This window comes from Mus caroli, unplaced genomic scaffold, assembly GCF_978045245.1.
Source record: "Mus caroli unplaced genomic scaffold, Mus_caroli_1 scaffold_13, whole genome shotgun sequence".
In the NCBI taxonomy this organism is placed as follows: Eukaryota; Metazoa; Chordata; class Mammalia; order Rodentia; family Muridae; genus Mus; species Mus caroli.
Window position 1 is genome coordinate 38,145,703 of NW_028227268.1, and position 21,798 is coordinate 38,167,500.

The window sequence follows — 21,798 nt, forward strand, 5'->3', positions numbered from 1 at the left end:
GACATAATTGCATGCACTTATCTCCCATCTTTAAACATCTTCTTTCATGCAGAGTCTACTCAAATTTCTTGCCCATGTATTTAACTATTGGGCTGTTTTCTTATTGAGTTCTGACAATTCTTTATATATTCTGGATTCTCTTTAACCAAATACGTTTCTCATAGATTTTTTTAAAAATGTTTTTAGTTACCTCGTGGCTTTTCTAAATAGACTGGTACTTGAGGCAAATGGTAAAATGCCCCAGTGCCAGAGCTCACAGCAGCCAGATATCTGATATATCTGAAAGATAGACTTGCCAGAGCCTGACTTCTAAGACAGTAACATTTATTCTTTCTCTGCAACTTTTTTATTTTCATTTTCTTGTTTATGGTGGGTAGTATTTTTTTAAATCCCTCAGTATCAGGCATGTCCAAACACTAGTCTACAGGCTGCATGTATCATGATGGACAGGCATGAATAGGTCCCACATGTTTACAGATATTGCGTTGCAAAGTCAAAAGATTGGATATTTCTGAAAATGAAGTTTGTTTTAAATACCATGAAATCAGGAATCATAATGTATCTCAACATAAAAGCAACTTTACAAATTACAAATGCAATGAATGAATGCCAGAGCTCCATATGAACTACGGAAACTCAACACTGACATATTCACGCCAGTCGAGCCACTAAAGCCAAGCCTCCTATTAGTGCTCTAATGTAAAGTATAAAAGGGAAGCAAGTGACTCATTCCTTTTACCTGTCTTTGGTGCAGATGCTGGGTGGTGTTTCTGAGTTGTCACTGGTTCTGACCACAACCCTTAACATCTATTTTGTGTGTGTACGCGTATGAGTATATGAGCACTCGTGCACCATGGAGTGTGGGTACGTCAGAGAACAATCTGTAAGAGTCGGTGCTCTCCTTTTCTCATGCCTAATCGGGGGATGGAAATCAGTTCCTTACACTTGGGGGCAAGAGCCCTTACCTGCCAGAGCCTCTGGACCTCTTTAGAAATTCTCTACATGGGCTACTAGTAAACTCTAGTCATATATTATCAGTGTTGCTCTACTGAATTGTATAAATCTGATTTATTGATTGAGAAAAGATATTTTATTGATGAGTCAAGTAGAAAATGAAGATATTCAAAAGGTGATTATCTGCTGAGACGGCCTTAACTCATCATATTTGTATCTTATGCTATTGGCCAAACTGGAGTGAATTCTTTTCCTTAACAACTGGTTTCTCAAATTTCCAGATATGGGTGCTATTTTACAGGACTTAAATCCTAGGTTCCGAGATATTATTAAAATTAGAAATTGGTTTAATCCCAGCACTCGGGAGGCAGAGGCAGGCGGATTTCTGAGTTCGAGGCCAGCCTGGTTTACAAAGTGAGTTCCAGGACAGCCAGGGGTACACAGAGAAACCCTGTCTCGAAAAACCAAAAAAAAAAAAAAAAAAATTAGAAATTGGTCAAGACTCAAGCACATGAGAACGTGAAGCTCGGGCATGGTAATCTGGAGTTCAATCTAAAATGTTCATCAAGCTTCTCTCATGATTCAACATTCCTGCCTGTGTGCAGTAGTCAATTAGACTGTGTGATGACAGCCATCCTGAAGGAGAGAGGACATAGCTACATTTGGACCCATGCACAGGGGACACTCCTAGGATGATGGCCAGCCAGGAGTCAGGTTTCTAAAGAGTCTAGACTCCCAAGTCTTTATCACAGTCACACAGCAGTCTGCACAGCAAGGGCTTACTTAGTTCTATCTTCCTCAGGAAAGACTGGAGTCCTCGAATTTCTAATCTACCACCATGTGCAGTTGTTGCACTTTTAATTTATGGGTGTTAGGGGGCCCCTCTGACTTGGGAACATATTGGCTTGGTCTAATGCTTGGAGATTATTAAACTTGGAGCTGTGCTCCACTATCAGGTGTACAGATCTTTTATTTAGAAGATATGGTGCTCTAAATGCACAAAGAGCTCCCTGTCACCTTCACATTAAAGCCCCTAGTGCCTGGTAAATGGAATTATATAGCTGTCATCTCCTTTCCCCAAAGTTTTAAGAGTACAATGGGCTCATTTTTTCACACTCCATCCCAGCTTCAGAACTAAGAGACCTACTTTGTATTGATTTAAGGTCTCAGAAATAAATAAACCTGCTTCACCGCTGTGATTCACAACAAATTCATGATACACTATTGCATGATATATTTCAAGCTCTGGCTCCGGCTCTCTTTTTCCTCTAGTGAGTGATGGGGGAGGTGGGAGGTAGCAGGGAGCTGAAAAGCTGACAGCCTGATGGTTATTGGAGATGGCTGCGGACTGCAAATCCAAGAGGAGACACTATTGGAGGAGTACAGGATTTTTAACTGGGAGGCAAGGGTGAGAAGCTAATTTACTTGATTTCCAGGCTGGGGTTGTGGGAGAAGAAAGCTTGAAGAGAGAGAGAGGGTTGACAGGGTAGTAAGCTTCAAGTGAAGAACAATCTGAAAAGGAGCTATGAACATGTATAGAAAGAGGAAAGTGAAGAAACACACTAAACAATGGTGTAAGGACTGCATGACTAGAAAATGAAGGTGCTGAGGAAGGTGCTTATGCTCTGCATAAGGGGCCATGCCTACAGACGTAAGAGAGTGTTTAGCTTCAGGGAAATGCTTTACTAGTAACAGGAAGTGAAGAGGCCCTCGTGAATCACAGAACATGTGAAGTAAAGACACTTCTTCACTTAACACTCAAAAGACACACTAGAATCTTGGTGGTTTGAAATGGTTATCCTGGAGATGGGGCAGAGATATATCAGAGTTCCACATATATAAAGTGATGTAGAGCCTGCATATTGAAGTGAGGGTAACAAATTCTAGCAGGCTAGCTTTTGTATGTATGTATGCCTTCAAGACTTTGAGTGCCCCAAACTATGTCACCTTTACTGATTCTACCAGACATCGGACTCAAAGAGTTTGAGCTGTTACCCCTGTGATCCCTAAGTCTCTGCAGCAAGATTAACTTGTAACTGTTCTCTTTCTGTGTCTCTCAGTCTTCTGTCTCTGTTTCACTCTCTCCAGGGTTTCACCATGTGACTCTGGCTGTCCTGAAACTCACTATGTAGACCAAGCTGGTCTTAAACTGGTCTCTGCTGGGATTAAAAGCATGAACCACTATGTCTATCAAGATAAAATTTAAATCACGATGTTACTTCCACTAATATATAAGAATCTTACATTTCATTATATGCAATTTTAGTATTATATATCATAATATGTAGTACCTTTTAAAAATTCCACTGTACTAACCTGTTCTCTTTTTGTTTTAGCCTAACATAGTTCTCTACTTTCCAGAGCAACACACACATCTTTGTAGTACAGAATGGTAGCAATTAAAAGGGAATTTAAGAGCTCTTCTCGTTTTCCATTTTCAGGTAAGCAATACATATTATATGCTTCCCATTTTACACAAAGAACTAAAGTCCAAAGTTACTTGCAAAAGGGAGACTGAGCAAAAAAAATTTCTTATCTAAAGGTTTTGTATGTTGGTTGGTTTGTGCCATCTTGACACAAACTAGAGTCTCGTGGGAAGAGATAATTTCAATTGAAGAACTGCCTCAATCAAATTGGTGTGTGTGTGTGTGTGTGTGTGGTGTGTGTATATGCGTGCGTGGGCATGAACAACTTTTCTCGATTAATGATTGATGTGGGAGGACCCAGCCACCTCTGGACAGGTGTACTGTGTTGCATAAGAGAGCAGACTGAGCAGCCATGGGGAACAAACCAGCAACAGCTTTCCTTCCATGGTTCTATCTCTTCTGCTTGAGAGTCTCCCTCAACGATGTACTCTAAGCCAAATAAGGGCTTTTCTCCCCAAGTAGCTTTGGTCATGGTATTTATTACAGAAACAGAAAGCAAACTAGAACATTCTAGAACTCCAAAGACTTCGAGCCCACTTCTACTGTGTTAGCCAGTGTGATCATTCCTGTGTCTGTATTCAATGCCCCAAAGCAGAGTCCCAGGCTTTTCCTTTTATCTAGAAGCTTTGCACTAGAATCTGTCAGTTCTCTCAAGTCTGTAGTACTGAAGCCATTTTAGATACCAGAGGCTCTCTTGGATAGTCAAAGGCTACTTTTGTAATGGAAATCTGAATGGCAACTCCATTGAGCAGCATCTCCAAGCCAGTAATCAGGACTAGGTTGCTGTACATCATTAAGGCTTGCTAACAGAGTCAGAAATACTTGGTACAGTTTTCTACAAATAGGAGCAACAAAAGAAAACCAAAACAGCTTTCTAAAATGGGACCAGATTTACCAACATTTTGTCTATGTGTAGAAGATGGGCTTGAAAATTAAGGAGATCAGACATCGACTACAATATTCTCTGAGAATTCACTCATAGTGTCAATGCAAAACTCATTTAGACAAGATGTTAAAAAAAATCTCTTTACAAAGGAGAGAGCTATGGGATATAGGAACTATCTTTTGTAAAAATAGGGAGTAAAGGGCTTTTAACAATGCTAACTGATGGGCTGATGCTTAGAGTGACTAGGGTTATTGTATCAACAAGTCCCTGGAGACTCTTAGAGACAGATGACTGGCATATATACTATCCTATCAAGGCTGAACATGGTGCCTCTTAAACTAATGGTGTTCCAAAGTGTGTTAATGGTCTTTACATAACATCTATTGGGAACATCAATATGTGAATGTACTACTAAAGGGAGGAAAGCCATGTAACATTTTATTTTTTCCAAAGAACTTTTGCCTCCAGAGAGCCAGAAAGTATAAAGAATACTGTTTATATTCCTACTCCAGGGTCTGGATATTGAACTGTGATAAGTACAAACCTGGAATGTATCTTAGAAAGACCACATAGTACCAGGAGTTTCCTAAGTTAACTCATCTAGTCCTCACAAAAGCCTTGGTACATAAGTATTTACCATGGCCTCCCATTGTACACTTAATAAACCTGAAACACAGGTGGGGGAATGGGGGTGTTAAGGAATTGCTCAGGGTGATAATTTGTATGTGGTAGAGCCAGAAACTAACCCTCAGCAGCCTGGCTCTACAGTCTATGCTGTTAACTTCTTTCTGTCACAGTGACAATACTGCCCTCACCCAGGGATAGCTAAGGACTGTTTCCCTCCTTGAATCTCTCTAACTCTCTCACATTGTGTATGGCAGCATCATGGATGGACATGGAACATGTACAGGGTAGGTCTCTGGTTCCACAAACAAATCTCCTTCCTATGATCTCCAGTACTATGTTAAAGAGACTGATGTGAGTGACATCACACACTTCACATTGCATAGTTACAATATAACTTTGGGCATGGTAATGAAAGCAAATCAGAGAGGGAATTTTTTTTTGGACTAAGTCTCAAAAGCAAGATTAACACTAAAGAGATGGCTTAGTGATGCTGCTCTTCCAGAGGACAGGAGCTCAATTCCCAGTCTGCACATCAGGCAGCTCATACCAGGCAATCACCTAAAGTAACTCCAGCTCTAGGGGCACCTGATGCCTCTGGCCTCCACATGCACCGCACTTAATGTGCATATCCCCACCATACACATACAGTTAATTACAAAAGAAAAAGGAATCCTAAAGAAATAGCAAGATTAGTAGAATTAGGTCCTGGAGGACTTAAAAGCTCTCAGCCACATGCACTACATGAGTACTTTTTCTAGTAGATTCAGTGCATAGAGCGGCCTATTTAGAAGCTCTAAAAAAATGTTTACCATGAGGAAGTCACATAGAACCTTCAGAGTAATCTACCCTCACATATCACAGCCATTTTGCAAAGAGAGGTCCTACCTACACAGGGAGCTGCTGTCCAGAGCACACCCACAAACCACAAATTCCCATCACTGTCCAAAGCTCAGGTTTCCATCAAGTCTGGGGCTGAGAGATAGCAGGCTCTGACCTGCATCAGTGCTGCCTTATAGCAGAGGTTCCTCTAGCCTGGCTGCCACTGACACTATGCTAAACATGAGAACAGAAACTTAGAGGTACTGGGGGTGGGGGATTATCTGTGTTACTGCAAATGTCCAAAAGCCACCCTAACTTAGGAGTTTATAACTGCAAATCATCCCAGCTCACCAAGGGTCTTGTCATACCAACAGTTCAAGTAGACAACTGCTACCTCTGCCACACCTGCATGAGTCCCTCCACCCCAGGAAGACAGTTAATACCCATCAGGCTAAGTATCATTTTGAGGACTTAGCAATGTGTAGCCTATAGTTCCTGAAGTCATGGCTGCTGCAGCCTTGAAAGACATGAAAAAGCAAATCCTCATGGACTTCTATTTATGCCGTCACTCTCAGCACTCTCTGTGGACAGTGGGCAGAGGCCTGAGCTCTTCTGTAATGAAACTCAAGTTCACATTTTAATTAATTCAGTCTGTTGATTGTTTCAGTCTTGTCCGAGCCCTGACATCACTCTAACCCCCAACAACAAGGAAACGGGAAGAAGCTCTTGGCTCTAGTTTCAGATGTCATTTGGGAAGTATCCAGTCACCAGTTCACTGGCTTAAAGTATCAAATCTGGATCACAAAGGTCAAATCAAGAAATCATCTTGCTCCTTAACTTGGCAATATTCTAAATACTTTACAAATCACTGCAGGGAAGGAAACCCGGCAGGTGTTGACGGAATATAAGTACTCTGATCACGAGAGGAAAAGGATAAAAACACTAATGTGGAAATATCTTCTTGTTCTGAAACAAACTACACAGTAGCAGGAAACAGCCCTGGAGAATAAGGTGTACAGAAAATTTGGCAGCAATGAAAGGAGGAGGAAACAGCAGCAATACTTGCATTTACTATGCAGGTCACTACGGAAGGAGGAGAGCGGGGGAGGAAATCTCTAAAGAAGACACTTTGGAAGTATAAGGCAGGAAGGTGCACACCAAAACCAAGTCACCAACACCATGTGTAAAGATTTGGAATGCAGCCATAAAAGCCCGATACACACATGCATTGTATAAGTTGGAAACTGTGCATACTAAAGCTTCTTATCTATTAAGGGAACGAACAGTTTACATGTTGCTGTGTTATGTGAGTAGAGTGTGTGGCATGTCAACCCTTCCTCTCCCAATATTCCATGTTAAGTTAAATCAGTGATGGGGCTCAAGGGGGTGGGAAGGGTCGGGGGGAAATCCAAGAGAAAGAAAGTTTTAAAAAAATCTCTGCCTCAGCAAAAGTTTTCATTAAAATTTTAGACAAATGATCCCTGTGTCCTTCTCTCTTGCTGCCTGGGGCTCCATGCTATTTCTATGCAAATAACAACCTCGTGGTTTATATCTTATTATTTCCACCGGAGCTGCAACGACATGACCTGAGACGCGTAAGAGGTGGGATGTGGGGGGGGGTGGAAAGGAGAGAGAGAAAGGCAGAAAGGGAGAGAGAGATGGAGTGGGTGTTCACTCAAGTGTGAAAAAATATTGTCAGGAGTGAGCGTCAAGAACAAAAAAAAAATTGCAGGGATAACGTGTTTATTTCAGTCCCGCCACCCCTCCCCACCCCCACCCCTTGCAAACAGGCACCTTTTAAAATTCATTGGGCATCGGGCGATCACGCACAATCCATCTGCTCGCACTTTATCATTTGCATTTCATGCCTCCTGGCTTCTGATGTGCTGATACTTTGATGCAGTCAGGAGACTCGCATTATCATTATTTCAATTTCCAAAGGGGTCAACGGGATCAGCACTTGCACACACAAAATCTTTTCTCCCCTATAACCTCTGTGCACCCCTTTCTTATTCTTCACCCCAATGTTTAACATAACAGATAAAGACTCCAAAAGGTGAGCACTAGATGTTTACAGTCTAAAACTGTATATAAGCCTGCATATACTGCCTACATTTCCACTCTACACATAGGTAAACAGATACAGTGACCACAATGGTCAGGGCTTAAAAAGCAAGCTGTACAGTGCTTCAAACACACAAAGACTTTCTCACACGTGGACACTCGGGGAGGAGTGCATTCAGAAAAAGAAAGGAATCTACAAGCAAGACCTAGAAACAAAGAGAGATCAGCTCACATAGAAAGATGCAGACGAAGAGTGCCTAGCACAGTCCAGGAGTGAGATGGAAAGAAACTCCCAGAGAGAACGGTAAGCAGAGGCTGGATAGATAGAGTAAGCATGTATGTGAGACGCTAGCATTCAGGAGTGAGCCAGAGGCAGCAATCTGAGCTGGCGCTCTCTGATAGCTTCCCTTTTCATTCCTGATAAGCAATGGAGCTGAGAGGACATTCTTAATGAATTTGCATGAAATTGGGTGTCTTCCAGCAACAAGACTTTGTAGTTAAGAGGTGCAGACGCGAAGATAGTATAGCAGGTGGAGCGGGATTAGGTAACCTCTACAAAGAACACTCCCTTCAACTAAAATGATGGCGTACTTCTGGGAATGAGCATTGTTAAACTACAACAGAGCCTCTCCCGTCAGTAACCAGGCTTTTCTCTAACAAACAGCACTGTAGGCTATAGAAAAGAAGAATACTGAATTTGATCAGAACAGATTTTTAAAAAGAAACCACTACTGTTTTCTTCTTGGCACAAATGAAATTCAACTAATAAGATGCTAGCAAATTCCTCAAAACAGAAAACCTTTGCTGTTAAACAATCTCTGTGTGTAACATACTAGAGTAGGGGAGGCACTAATATAAACCATATATACTTCAGAAACATATTGTCTACATATGGCAACATCACAGAAATACAGGGGTATATATCATTTTAAAAATCTGTCCTCATAGAAAATGGTTTCTGGGCTGGTGAGATGGCTCAGTGGGTAAGAACACCCGACTGCTCTTCCGAAGGTCCAGAGTTCAAATCCCAGCACCCACATGGTGGCTCACAACCATCTGTAATGAGATCTGACGCCCTTTTCTGGTGTGTCTGAAGACAGCTACAGTGTACTTACTTATAATAATAAATAAATAAATCTTTAAAAAAAAAAAGAAAATGGTTTCTAAAACTCTTCAGTGTTCAAACCTCATACTTATTAGATAATAACTAAAGGAGCAACTTAACAAAATTGATACTCTCAGCAGTCCCTCCCACTGCAGAATCTTCAGGAGCGGCAGTTCTTCACTTTCCTTTCCAGGCTGATTCTACTCTGCCTTTCCTTAGAGAGAAAGCAAACCTGTGATTTCTGATTCCCTCAAGCTGATTAGACAATGAAATTATCAACGTTTTTTACATGGGAACACCAGGATTGACCAACTAGTCTCTATTCTGTCATTTAAAAACCAAATCATAAAAAGCACTTCTACTATACAAGTGTTCTTTTTTAGAGGTATATTTAGAAATTTCTCAAAACAGCAAACTTGTACATTCTCAAAACCTCGCTAGTATTCAGCTCACACTGCAAAGCCAGCGTCACAACACAATATTCAACACTACATGGCATGTGTATAGCTCTACAGGCTGGCACCAAGCCATGTAAGGGAGAGCCAGGAAAGCCCACATTTTGTGCTAAGTGCCTGTGTATTTTTCTTTAGCATCATAAAATTAGGATGCAAATTAATACCTCCCTTTAACAGACAAGAAAGCTGAAGAGCTAAAGGGCTCCGTAACTTACATAGTAGAAGCCAACTAATTTCAAACTATTCCATTTCACATGTTTCCTGCTCTGGAGGGAAAATCCAGTTTTGATGCTTAAAGGGTATGTGTGTGAAAGGAAGGGAGGGGAGGAGGGACGGACGGACGGAAGGAAGGTAGAAAGGAAGGAAGGAAGGAAGGAAGGAAGGAAGGAAGGAAGGAAGGAAGGAAGGAGAGAAGGAGGGAAGGAAGGAAGGAAAGAAGGAGGGAAGGAAGGAAGGAGAGAGGGAAGAAAGGAAGGAAAGGAAAGGAAAGGAAAGGAAAGGAAAGGAAAGGAAAGGAAAGGAAAGGAAAGGAAAGAAAGGAAGGAAAGGAAGGAGGGAAGGAGGGAGGAGCGAGTGCTGGTCTTGGTTAGTTTCACTCTTCTGTGCAGTGTCCTCACCATCTCTCAGATGTGTCCCCTTTCTCTGTCTGTGTTACTCCTTCCGCAGAACCCAGTCATTCCACTGCTCATTGTTTATTGAGCTTTTCCACTATGCAATGTTCTTCTTCAGAGCTATGTTTAGAAATTTCTCAAAACATTAAAATTGCACATTCTCAATACCTCAACCAGTGCTAAATCTTCATTGTATAGTCAAAAACCAGAAGCCAGTACACTTAGAAACTGACAGCTTCCTGCATTGAGAACAGGTCTCCTCACATGTCAAAGGCAGAGAGAACACAGAAGCATTCAGTTTTCAGTCTTTCTAGAAAGGGACTAGAATATGACCTCTTTGGAACAGAGGTTTATACAGTTTGCTTACTAATATATATTTTATATATAACTATATATAATATGTAAATATACTAATAGATATTTTATACATAAATATATACAAACACAAGAGTCATACTGGTAAATAAATAGTTACTCAAACTGTTTGTTGAATGAAATAATGAATGAATGGGTAAGTAAGTTAATTGGCAAACATTAGAGGAGAAGACACACTAAGGAAGGAATGGGCTGCCTTCTAGTCAGAACCTTGAATTAGAAAGTCATACTTGTCATTATTAAACAATCTCATATACATGTACCAAATTCTGGCAACTTACTTTGTTGAGGGCACCAGCTCCTGTCAGAATTAAGTGAGAATTCTCAACCTGGATGGTTCTTTGTCCCAGTCGGACAAGGTAAGCCCCAATACCAATGGCCCGGCATGTAACCTTAAAAAAAAAAGAATAAATTCTGCATGTCACAAAAAACAAAGGCACAAATGAAATATATAAAATTCTTATGAACAGAAATATTGCTTTTTATAAAGTCTAATGACAATACAACCCCCACCAATCCAACTTTCAGGTCAAATAAAGGACAAAACTCACTGAATAGTGAGTATTAGATACTCCAGGAGTTGTGGTTCTTTTATTTGCACATTTCACAGATGCCTGCTATTCCTACAACATGCACAAGTAAAGCACTAAGAAGAAACCCAAGTTGTTAAAAATCTGGTAGAATATTTGGAGAAATAAGAAATGAAATTAAATGTTGAAAGAGCCTACATTTGGGAAATTTAGTAGTTTATATCATCTTGTCTTGTTATTTATTGTGTATAATTATGATACATTTGTAGGTATATCATCTCAGGAAGTATTTCAGTTTAGGACCCAACAGCAGTGAGGGAGGGCAGAAATAAACCCAGCCACACACCTGGCTTTTCAATAAGTTTCATCCCTTGTGGGGAATGGAGGATGTAGCTCTGTGGTAGAGAACACCTGTCTAGACAACATGAGACACTGGATTCCATCCCAGCATTGAAAGGAAGCTTTATTCTAAGAGTATTTACCAGGCTGATGGTGATGATCTCATCATAAGCCAATGAGGATTCCCCAGCAATCATTCCAGAACCCCGAAGGTTCTCTGCTCCAAGTCCTTCTTCTTTCCCGATAATATCTGTTATCTTGTACCTATTGCATAGTTGTGCCAAATCAGAAACGTTAAACACAGTAATAGGAACTCATAAGCAGAACCACTACCATTATGAGACTATTTAAGACTCGAATTCTGTAAATTTCTAAGGGTCTCCATCTTAGCTTGGATCCTACTTTACTGGGAATGATATTCTGTAACAGAAACAACAAAAGTTGGAATTTAGTAACTAGGTTAAAGCTTGATGATTCAAATACTGGTGTGGCTCTGAAGATATTAATAACATCTGTAAAATGGGACAGTAGTTTCTACCTCTAAGATATGGAAGACATGATGGTTAAAGCAACAAGACGACATGACACAGCTCAGATTTTAAAAGCCCTTTCCTACATCCTTGGACACATTCTTAAGAAAAAATCAGGGTCAACCTATATCTCTGAAGTAAGCCACAACCATTAAATAATCTTAGACAATTTTATATAAAAATAAATAACCACAAATAGAGAAATAGAGAGGAAGTGGAGATTATCATTCCTCCCCTTTTCAAAGATTAGAATAAAGAGGAAGGTCAAAACAATGTATTCCCACTTACAAATAGCAAGTATACTGGTGAGGGTTCCTAGCTATAGTTCTCTGGAGGGAATGGTGTGATGTATGCAGAAGTGAAATGCTGACCGAGTTACCCAGAAAGCAAACTGTGGGTCTAGTGGGAGTCACTTACTAGGAGGGAGAGCTGACAATGGGAAATGGGAGATGGCAACAGAGTTAATAAAAGGATGTCCAGCACCACACATACACATACATGAATACACTCGTACACATGTACACAGAAAGTACTGAGCTAATAAAAGGATGTCAGGCACCACACATTTATGAATATACACGCACATGTATACACATGGAAAGTACTGAGCTGGAAGCAGAGATGGGCATACATTACTCATTGTTCCTGGCACAGGGCAGGAATTGTGTTTTATTTTAACTCTCATGAGCTGAAATAATAAAGATAAGCACTGTATAACAGCTCTTAACTTCCTCTGCTCTGAATTTTTCTGCTCCTTTCTGTCTCTCCCTCTACCGACTCTACTTCTTTGTCTTAGCTGTGGTCTGTGACTGTATGTCTGCTTTTCAGATTGCTGTAGCTTTCTATTTTTAGCCTCTCCCAATATCAAGTTATCCACAATTCTTTTTCTCTATATATCTAGACTTCAGATTCTAGAGTTATGTTACAAATAAGCTAATCTTCCTTTAGAAAGAGACATGAAAAAGCTGGCAAAGCTACACCATACCCACACCATGTTCCAAGGCATCCTGAGGCACCACAGTGAACCCCCAGGGACACTGCAGTCTATTTTTGGAAAAACACTCTGACATGTGGTATCTGTTAGACCCTATGTGAATGACTAGCTTTAGGAAGTTCACAGCTTAACAGAAGATAGAATGTTGTCAAAAGAAATGCAGCACTATCTTTATAAAGCCAAGTTTTTGTAGTTTCTGTGGAACAAAGGCAAACTTTGCACAAAAACCAAGGAAGAACAAGAAATAAGGATGCTATATACAAGGTAACTCCAAGGTCTGCAAGCAGAGTATTACAGTATTCGCAAGTTACTGTAATTATTACGAATCAGCTAGGTACTACTCTCAGATGCTAGAGGTAAAGGTATAAGGGACTGGAGTTCAAGACCATCCTTAACTACACGGTGAATTCAAGGTTAGCATGGGACTCATGAAACCCTTTTTAACACTCCCTAAGGACATACCAGAAAACAAGAATGAAATACTTTTTTTTCCAATTCACATGGATTACTTTATCCAAGTGATCATTAACCTCATAAGAAAGAAACCTTTATGATGCTATTTGCATTCAACTACTTAATTTAAAAAACCACATTAGGTCTATGTTTAGTTTAAGGGTGCTGTGAAAAAGTACTACAGACATATTAAAGGTGCCAGGAGCTGGGTGGTGGTGGCACAAGCCTTTAATACCTCCAGTTGGGGAGCAGAGGCAGGGGGATCTCTGGGTTTCAGGACAGCCAGGGTTACACAAGGAAACCCTGCTTTGCGGGCAGGGGTGGGAGAAGTGCCACAAACTAAGGAAGTGTGAGAACCAATGGCATAACTTCTATGAAGAAAACTAAACATATCAGTAAATAGAAAAATATGCCATGTTTCTTTTTAGGGAAATTAAAGAGAGATGTCAGGTCCTTATAAATTAATATATAAAACCAACAGAGTCTGAATTAAAGATATTATAGGAAGTTTCTGGTGATTAAAACATGTGCTAGGCCATGGGCTTGTTCTACAGCACCACAAAAACAAAAAAAATTAACAAAGAAGCACATCAGCTAATTACAACTTGGAAAAAATTAACATGTCCCACAGCAATAGTTAAAATAGTATGGCAATGGCCCACCAATGTAAGAGTTAGTCAATAAATAGTACCACAGCAATTAACATTCTAGAAAATACATGCAAAAAAGTTATCAAAATTCAGCCTCACTGGTAATCAAAAATGCAAGATAAAAATAACAGCTGCTATCTTGTTTTTGGAATCAGGGTTTCTCTGTGTAGCCCTGGCTGTCCTGGAATTCTTGCTGTAGATCAGGCTGGCCTCTAACTTACAGAGATCCCACTGCCTCTGTCTCTGCTTCTGCCTCCTGAGAGCTGGGATTAAAGGCATGTGGTACCACTGCCTGACTAACAGCTGCTAATTTTGAGAAGATACTCATTATTACTAAATATAGTAATCTCTGTTTTAAACAACAATCAGCGATACACCCAGAACAGAGGAAATCAGTGTTATCATGTACTTACTGACTGGGGATGCAAATCTTGGAAGGGCAATTTGAAAAAATTTTAAAACCTTTAAATATGGACTTTCTGACATGTAAGCATCGAAAAGTTTACCCAAAGAATTATCAGATACCCTGTGTTTCAACATACCACCCCCCGAAAGCCCTTATGAAATTCTTTCAACTCCATGTGCAATTAATATACTGAATAATTTTATTCAAGTGATCAAGCTGTTAGAACAGAAACACTTGAAGCTGCTGTATTTAACTCTACTTAAACAAAAACAATAGTGTGTGTTTGAGCTATGGACAGGGTGCCAGGAACAAAGATTAGGTACAGTCCAAAAGTGTCAGTAAAGGAATATTCAGCACAGAGATATAACAGTGAAAGGCTGGAAACGGTCTGCATATTCAAAGATAGTATACTCACTATGATATGGTATTATGCAACTATTAAACTTCATGTTTATTTCTGAAGGAAGATTAGCTTTATATGTAATATAACACTAATCTGAACAGAAGAAATTGCCCTAAAATAAATTTTAGTTCAAAGGATAAAAACACAAAACAACACAAAAACCTCTTAGCTACTATAATCCCAGTTACATAGGGAAAAAAGCACCATGAATATAGAAAAGGCAGTAAGAATAACATAAATTCATAATTGTGCTTTAGGGTAGGCCTGTGGCTGGTATTTTACTTTTTCTTCAGAATTATTTACACATTTCATTGTTTCTTAAATGAATAAATAATATATCACCTAAAAGCCTCCATCAATAGCAAGGTATTTCTGTTAATAAGCTAAGGCACAAATCTAAGATGGCTAGATTATACCACAGAGCTTTTCAAGGTTGTATGAGCACAGAGTAAAGAAATATTCTCTATCTTTGAGAATCATGGCCAAGTTCATCTGACATACAAATACCTACCTGGATTCCCCTTCATCCTCCACATGTTCACAGTGGACAGAATTGAGGGCACTGACTCTCTTATAATCCTGGGGTGTCAGATATAAATACTTGTATCCCTGTGAAGCACAAATAATTTTTAGCTCATCATCTGTCATTAGCACATAACCAAGACAAAGTCAAACATATATAATGAAACTTGCTCCAAAGCTAGCTTTAAACAGATGAATTATTTGAGTGACTGTCACACTAGCATAGGTGGTTTGAAAGATGGAAGTTCCTATATTTTAGTCATTGACTGACCTTGAAACAATATACCCTATAGTTCCAATTCCAGGTATGTGCCATTCAATTCATTTTCAATAAGGTTAAAGGGTCATTTCTGAGTCTTTAGTGACACTTCCATTAAATATATCAGCATGGGACTCAGGAATTGTGTGAATTACGGCTCTTCACTCAAATCCATATCATCAAAATAAGAGAGGGGTAAGGTATAACAGAAAGGATCACAAATCTGGGAAATTAATATTGAAATCAGAGGTCTAAGCAGTAAAAAGTCTGAGCACAGAATTTATACTTTCCCTTTTTTCAATAAATAAGTTCTATTTATAGTAAAAAGCTGTATTAATACTTAATGATTTACTTGCATGCATACAAACTTACAATTAAAGTAGAGTAGCATGTTCTACATGTATAACATGCTGTGTGTGTTTACAAATTAGCAGTTTTTATACGCTGAGATGTGGTACAACCGTCGTGACTAATTCTAAATTCTTCCGATACCCAAACAGAAACACAAGCATGCAAGTAGTCATTACTGACTTCATTATACACTTTATAGATGCTTTTAATGAACTACAATTTACATTCACTAAAATCCATCGACTTTGTTATAAACTTTTATTTTTGAGGCATTGTCTGGCTGTTTCCCAGGCTGGCCTTAGCATCCACAGGAGTTGGGATCACGGGCTTCAGCAATCATACTTGGTTTTTATCATTATAACCTGATAAGTTCTGATAAGTGTGTATACTTGTGTTAGCATCATGTTTTTTATTAGACCTTGAAATAATCTTATATATAAGGACATGAAAGGTAGAAAAGAAACTGAGAAAGAGGAGGTACAAAGGTAGATAGAAAACCAAGAGAGGTACTTCAAAGATAAAGCAGAGACCACTGGTATCAAATGCCGCTGAATCATCAAATAACCACTGCGACAAGGACTGAGAACTCAACGCTGAATTTGCAACACACAACCTCTGGTGACCTTGACAAAAGTAACTTGATTAAAATGGTTCAGGTGCAAGCTTCATAGAAGGAGGTTCAGGAGAGTGGGACCAGAGCCTGCAGATGGCAAGAGCAGGCAACTCTTTGAAGTAAAGAGGAAGAACAGGAGTGAGTACTTGAGGGATGTGTCTGTATGTCAAGGTATAGTTCCAGGAGAGAGGGAAAAGGGATGAGCCAAGCAAAGGAGGAGTGGTATTCTTCACTATACAGGGCTACAAAGGGAGGGAGGGAGGGTTCTAGGAAGCGCAGAGATCATTCACTTCAAGCACAGGAGTGAGGTGGAGAGGAGTGGGGACAGACACAGGAAGTGCTCACCTGCACAGGACCTAAAGCTTTTCACTTGCTTCTGCAGTACTGGGGGTGAACGCAGAGAAGAAACAAGTCTTATTTCTGTTTCAGAGCATCTTGGGAAGCAAGGACTGATCGTGAGTAGGAATGAAGGTAAGGGAAGAGGGTGGAGAGGACCCAAGGAGGGGAAATGTGAGACCAGTCAGAGAACCACATTTTTCTCCACTGCACATGTGGAGAAGGTGGACAGTTAGGTTTTACTTCTAGAGGACAGAGGAAGCAGAATGAGCAGAAACACAAAAAGGTGACAATTAAGACAATTAAATGCTATTAAGATGAACCTTGGAATTAAAAAAGAGTTGAATGAACAGGGTACAGGCCTTGAATGCCAGCAGAGCCAAACAGACCTATATGAATTAAAGGACAACTAGGTCTACATAGTACATCCCAGGCCAGCCAAAGCTACATAGAGAGACATAAAAGCCAAAACAATAACAACAACAACAACCCAAGCTGGGTGGTGGTGGTGAATACTTTTAATCCCAGCAGAGGCAGAGGCAGAGGCAGAGGGAGGTGGATCTCTGTGAGTTCCAGACCAGTCTGGTCTACAGAGTGAGTTCCAGGACACCCAGGGTTACACAGTGAAAACCTGTCCAGAAAGAACAAAACAAATGAAACAAAAAAAAAGCCAAAACCAAAGCAACAAAACAAAACAAAACAATTAAAAAACCCACCAAACAAATTGAATGAAATGAGAGTGAAAAATGGAAAAAGAAATTAGTAGAATCACAGTATTTGTAGGCTTAAAGGATCACTGGATGTGGAAAACTACAGAAACTGAGCACATGGAACACATGTGATGATGTCCTGCCATTCCAATTCTTGCTCCACTGTAGACAGCTATCAAGTTGCCCTGGCAAGTTAGGAGCTCCAAGGGCAATGGAATGGAAGGGCAGCAAAGAGAGGGACACTTAAAAGTGATATCATAGAGAGAGTGAGCAAGGGTGGGGTCATTAGAGAGAGATCTCAAAGATCCAGTTATGGTAAGGATCACCCACTGAGTACAACAATCCCAAGAATTATCACACAACTAAGAAGCATTGGAGAAAGTTAACAATATAGTAGAAATTAAAAGGTGGGAGAGATGGCTTCAGGGTTAGAAGCACTTACTGCTACTGCTCTTAAGAGTCCAGGTTCAATTCCCAGCACCTATATGACAGCACATAAGTGGCTGTGACTCCAGTTCCAGAAGTTACAAAGTTACAATATCTTCCTTTGCTGGTCACAGGTGTTCTCCTCTCTCTCTCTCACACACACACACACACACACACACACACACACACACACACATACACACACACACATACTCACACACACACACAGTGTACGTACATATACTCAGTCACATACACATAAATTGGGAGCTGGAGAGATGATTAAGAGGATGCTCTGCTCTTGAAAAGGAGCCAGCATCTATGTTGGATAGCTCACAACTACCCAATACAGTGGCTCAAAACCACTTTTTTTTTTTTTAAGATTTTATTTATTTATTATATGTAAATACACTGTAGCTGTCTTCAGACACTACAGAAGAGGGCACCAGATCTCCTTACGGATGGTTGTGAGCCACCATGTGGTTGCTGGGATTTGAACTCTGGACCTTTGGAAGAGCAGTCGGGTGCTCTCACCCACTGAGCCATCTCACCAGCCCTCAAAACCACTTCTTAAGTAGTTTTGTTTTGTTTTAAGTTTTACCTTGTGCATTATGTGTACTGTGAGTGGGTGCGCATGTGGAGGTCAGAGAACTTTTGGTAATGGGCTCTTCCTTTCCATCACTGTGGATCCTAGGGATTGAACTCAGGCCTTCAGGGTTGGCACCATGCATCTTACTCTCAACCATGTCACTGGCCCTAAGGAATTTTTGTAAGTAATTGTAAACACAAACCTCCTCCTTTGTTCCTCTCAATGCACATCAGCTCATACCCATACACAAACACAGTCTTGAGATGTTCTCTGAGTGGCGCATACCTTGTAGGGATCTTCAGGATCTACCCAGGCCACATGGAACATATGGCGTATTTCTTCTGCAAGTCCAATTCTAGCTCCACTGTTGGCTGCCACGTAGATGCGTGGGATGCCTTCTGCTCTGGCAAGTTCAGAAGCTCTGAGAAACAGCAAATCCTCCTGAGGCCCAAAGGAACCGATCCTATATGTAATGTCATTGCCGATGACAATGATATCTCGGCCATCTGGATATTCAGGGCTTTTAAGGCTCATTTTCCAGGCTACCATGCCAATCTACAAGGACAGAAACAAATGAATACAGCTTCTTACATGCCTTTACTTGTGAGGTTTCTTGAAGGTAAGACATTAGATTTAGATACATCCTTCAGAAGATGTGCACTGTGAAAGAAGCAAGCTCCCTCTTGGAAAGCAGACAAACAGTCTAGGACATTGCTTTACATTATTACTGTGTTGTGACAATTCTTCGATGGATTTACTGATACAAAATGGAAAAACTTCAAATCTAAATGTACTGAAGATTCTACACTGAAGAAAGATATGACAGGGGGAATGAGTCCAGAATGTCCATTTTACTATACTCTACACTAAGACACTATTTCCAACTTTGGTGAGATTCATTTCAAGAAACCTTTAGCACATAAGGGATAGAAAGAGAACCACTCTCAGACTATCCAACTTTTGTGATCTGAGGCCCTTTTATTGTCCTCTGTGAAAGATTCTTCAGTGGTTTGGGTCCAGGTATTTTCCATTTCTGCAAGGATTTACTATCGCAACTCTTGTTGCTATCTTCCAGCACCAGAAAACCAAAGGATGCACAGAGCTAATCTCTTGTTGCACTATGATGTATGTAAATCTCTGTTCTCTGTTCAGTGGCATCTGACTAGCCACACAAACAAATGATACAGACTTGAAAGACAGAGGTGACATGTCTCTTCTCAAACACTCATGGCTCTCTCCTTTTTAATCCCCTTCTATATGAGAACTACTCAATCCTACTTGTTTACTTGCTAGTCCCATTTCTTTCGTATTCACTTACACCTCAGTTACAGCCGCAGTTTTTCATGTCTGCCTGTCTATTTCCCCATACCTGGATAAGTAATGCTTTCGATTTTTTACCCTCTTTTTTTTCCCCTGTCTGCTGCTTCCCTCCCTACCCCCACCACTCATGCCCAAACACAAAGCCTACCAGATGAGCATTTCTGGCCCTGCCTAATGGAGCCCAGCCACATCTGCAGCCTTGGTCCCTCATCCCCAGACTGCTGCATATCACCTCATTGGGGAGCTGGCCATCAAGAAGGGCCATTAACAGATGTAAATAGCAGCATCCCTGGAAAGCCACATGCATCACCCAGACTCAACCCGGCCAGCGATCATAAGCTCTGAGTACACATTCCTCAATCCAATTGCACATCCACTGTAATCAGGCTGGTTGAAGCTTTCTACACAGCGATTTGTGATTCTCTGCATTAAGAAATATATATATGAAACACCCACTGATAAATATAAGCTATTTAATATATCATACCATTGGCCGAATACAAAATGGATGTAATATAGGAAAAAAATTCCACTCACTTTCTGAGATAAGATATTACTCTATCGGCTCATTAAAGACAAATAAGGGAAAAGAAGCCTACCATTTGAATGCTACACACAAAAACCCCAAATATCAGGAGAATCTTGATCTAAAACAGCAGCAGCAGCAGCAAAATAGCTAGTCTATAAAATGCATGTATGGTGAGAAATACTTTTGCATTTCTAGATACTGTTTTAGCTAAATCACTCATTTGTTTTTCAGAAAAGGAAAGCTCTCTGTCTACTTTCCTAATTTGTAGTTAGGAAGATTGGGTTTAACACCAAATATTATGCTATTTTAACCTTAGCCACGTAGGCCAGCTTAGATACAAGCCCTGAAGATTCTACTTTGGCATTTGTATCCTAATGTAGACACTGTGACTGTGGCATTGGGAAAGCAGATAATACTCTTATCTTTCCTCATTATCTAGGGACTCTCATGTCACTTGGGCAGCCAGTTCAGCAACTGGCCAGGTCATTATGCTTGCAAAATTGACTTCTAATTAGGTGTCAACACAGTAGCCCCAAGAACATTTTTTCTCTCTTCAGTTTTTTAAGGCAGGTCACACCTTATAGCTTCAGATGACCTGGAATTTGTTATGCAGTTCAAGATGGTCTTGAATTTACAATTCTCCTGCCTCAGCCTCCTGTGTGTTGGGATTATAAACACATAAGACCATATCTGGCTTTACATGTTACTTTCTTTTTTCAACGTCTTTCATTGATTAGCCCCCACTCACTGACTCCTACATTAAAAGTGACAAAAGAGAACTGAGAGTGTTGATCCAGTCTCAGTAAACGAAGGATCCTTAGAAGAACACATTCAGGTTAGAGTTAGCACAATGAATAGATGAGGAAGCATCTGTGGTTCAATTAACATTAAAAGTTGGATTTCATTCCTAATCAAACAATAGGGCAAATAAGGGTAAACATGGGCTTTGGAGTCAGCCAAACTTAGATCTAAATTGAAGACCTATCATTTATTAGGATAGTGACCTTGATTTATATTTAACCTTATTGAACTTCAGTGTCCCTATATGAAAGATAAAGCTAGCTGATGAATTTGATGAACTACTGGAAACAGAACTCTATATTAAATCCAATACACAAAGCTTGCTCTTTTCTGTCCTCAACCAATCTAAATCCTGTTTCAAAGTTTCATTCAAACTTCCTTCCTCACTAAAGCTCCCCCATCCTAAAGTGACCCCTGGACTCCAGTGTTCTCTGATCTCCAAGATCTTCATGTTCTTCACTTGATAATAGAGATACCACATACAACTGACTAACTTTTCTTTTCTCTTCTTCTCTCTTCTTTTCTTTCCTGAGACAGCATTTAATTTTGTAGAGAACTCACTATGTAGCACAGTGTTGGCCTCAAACTCATTGGCAATCCTCCCATCTCAGCCTCTTAAAGGCTGAGACTGCGTATGTGTATGTGTGTGTGTGTGTGTCATCAGTCACAGAACAGTCATTTCATAAAAACAAACAAACAATACTACTTGGAAAAA

At 40.1% G+C, this 21,798-nt stretch overlaps 1 protein-coding gene across 8 annotated transcripts in view; it reads right to left on the bottom strand.

Annotated features, from left to right (window-relative positions):
- Positions 1-21,798, bottom strand: part of Acaca (acetyl-CoA carboxylase alpha) — a 275,396-nt gene that overhangs the window by 44,980 nt on the left and 208,618 nt on the right. For all 8 annotated transcript variants that reach the window (XM_029483172.2, XM_029483174.2, XM_021178351.3 and 5 more), the window contains 4 exons: positions 18,719-18,988; positions 15,139-15,236; positions 11,335-11,455; positions 10,604-10,714 (listed from right to left, as the gene is read on the bottom strand). In XM_029483172.2, coding sequence (XP_029339032.1) covers positions 10,604-10,714; positions 11,335-11,455; positions 15,139-15,236; positions 18,719-18,988 — 600 coding nt within the window. The remainder of the gene's footprint in view (positions 1-10,603; positions 10,715-11,334; positions 11,456-15,138; positions 15,237-18,718; positions 18,989-21,798) is intronic.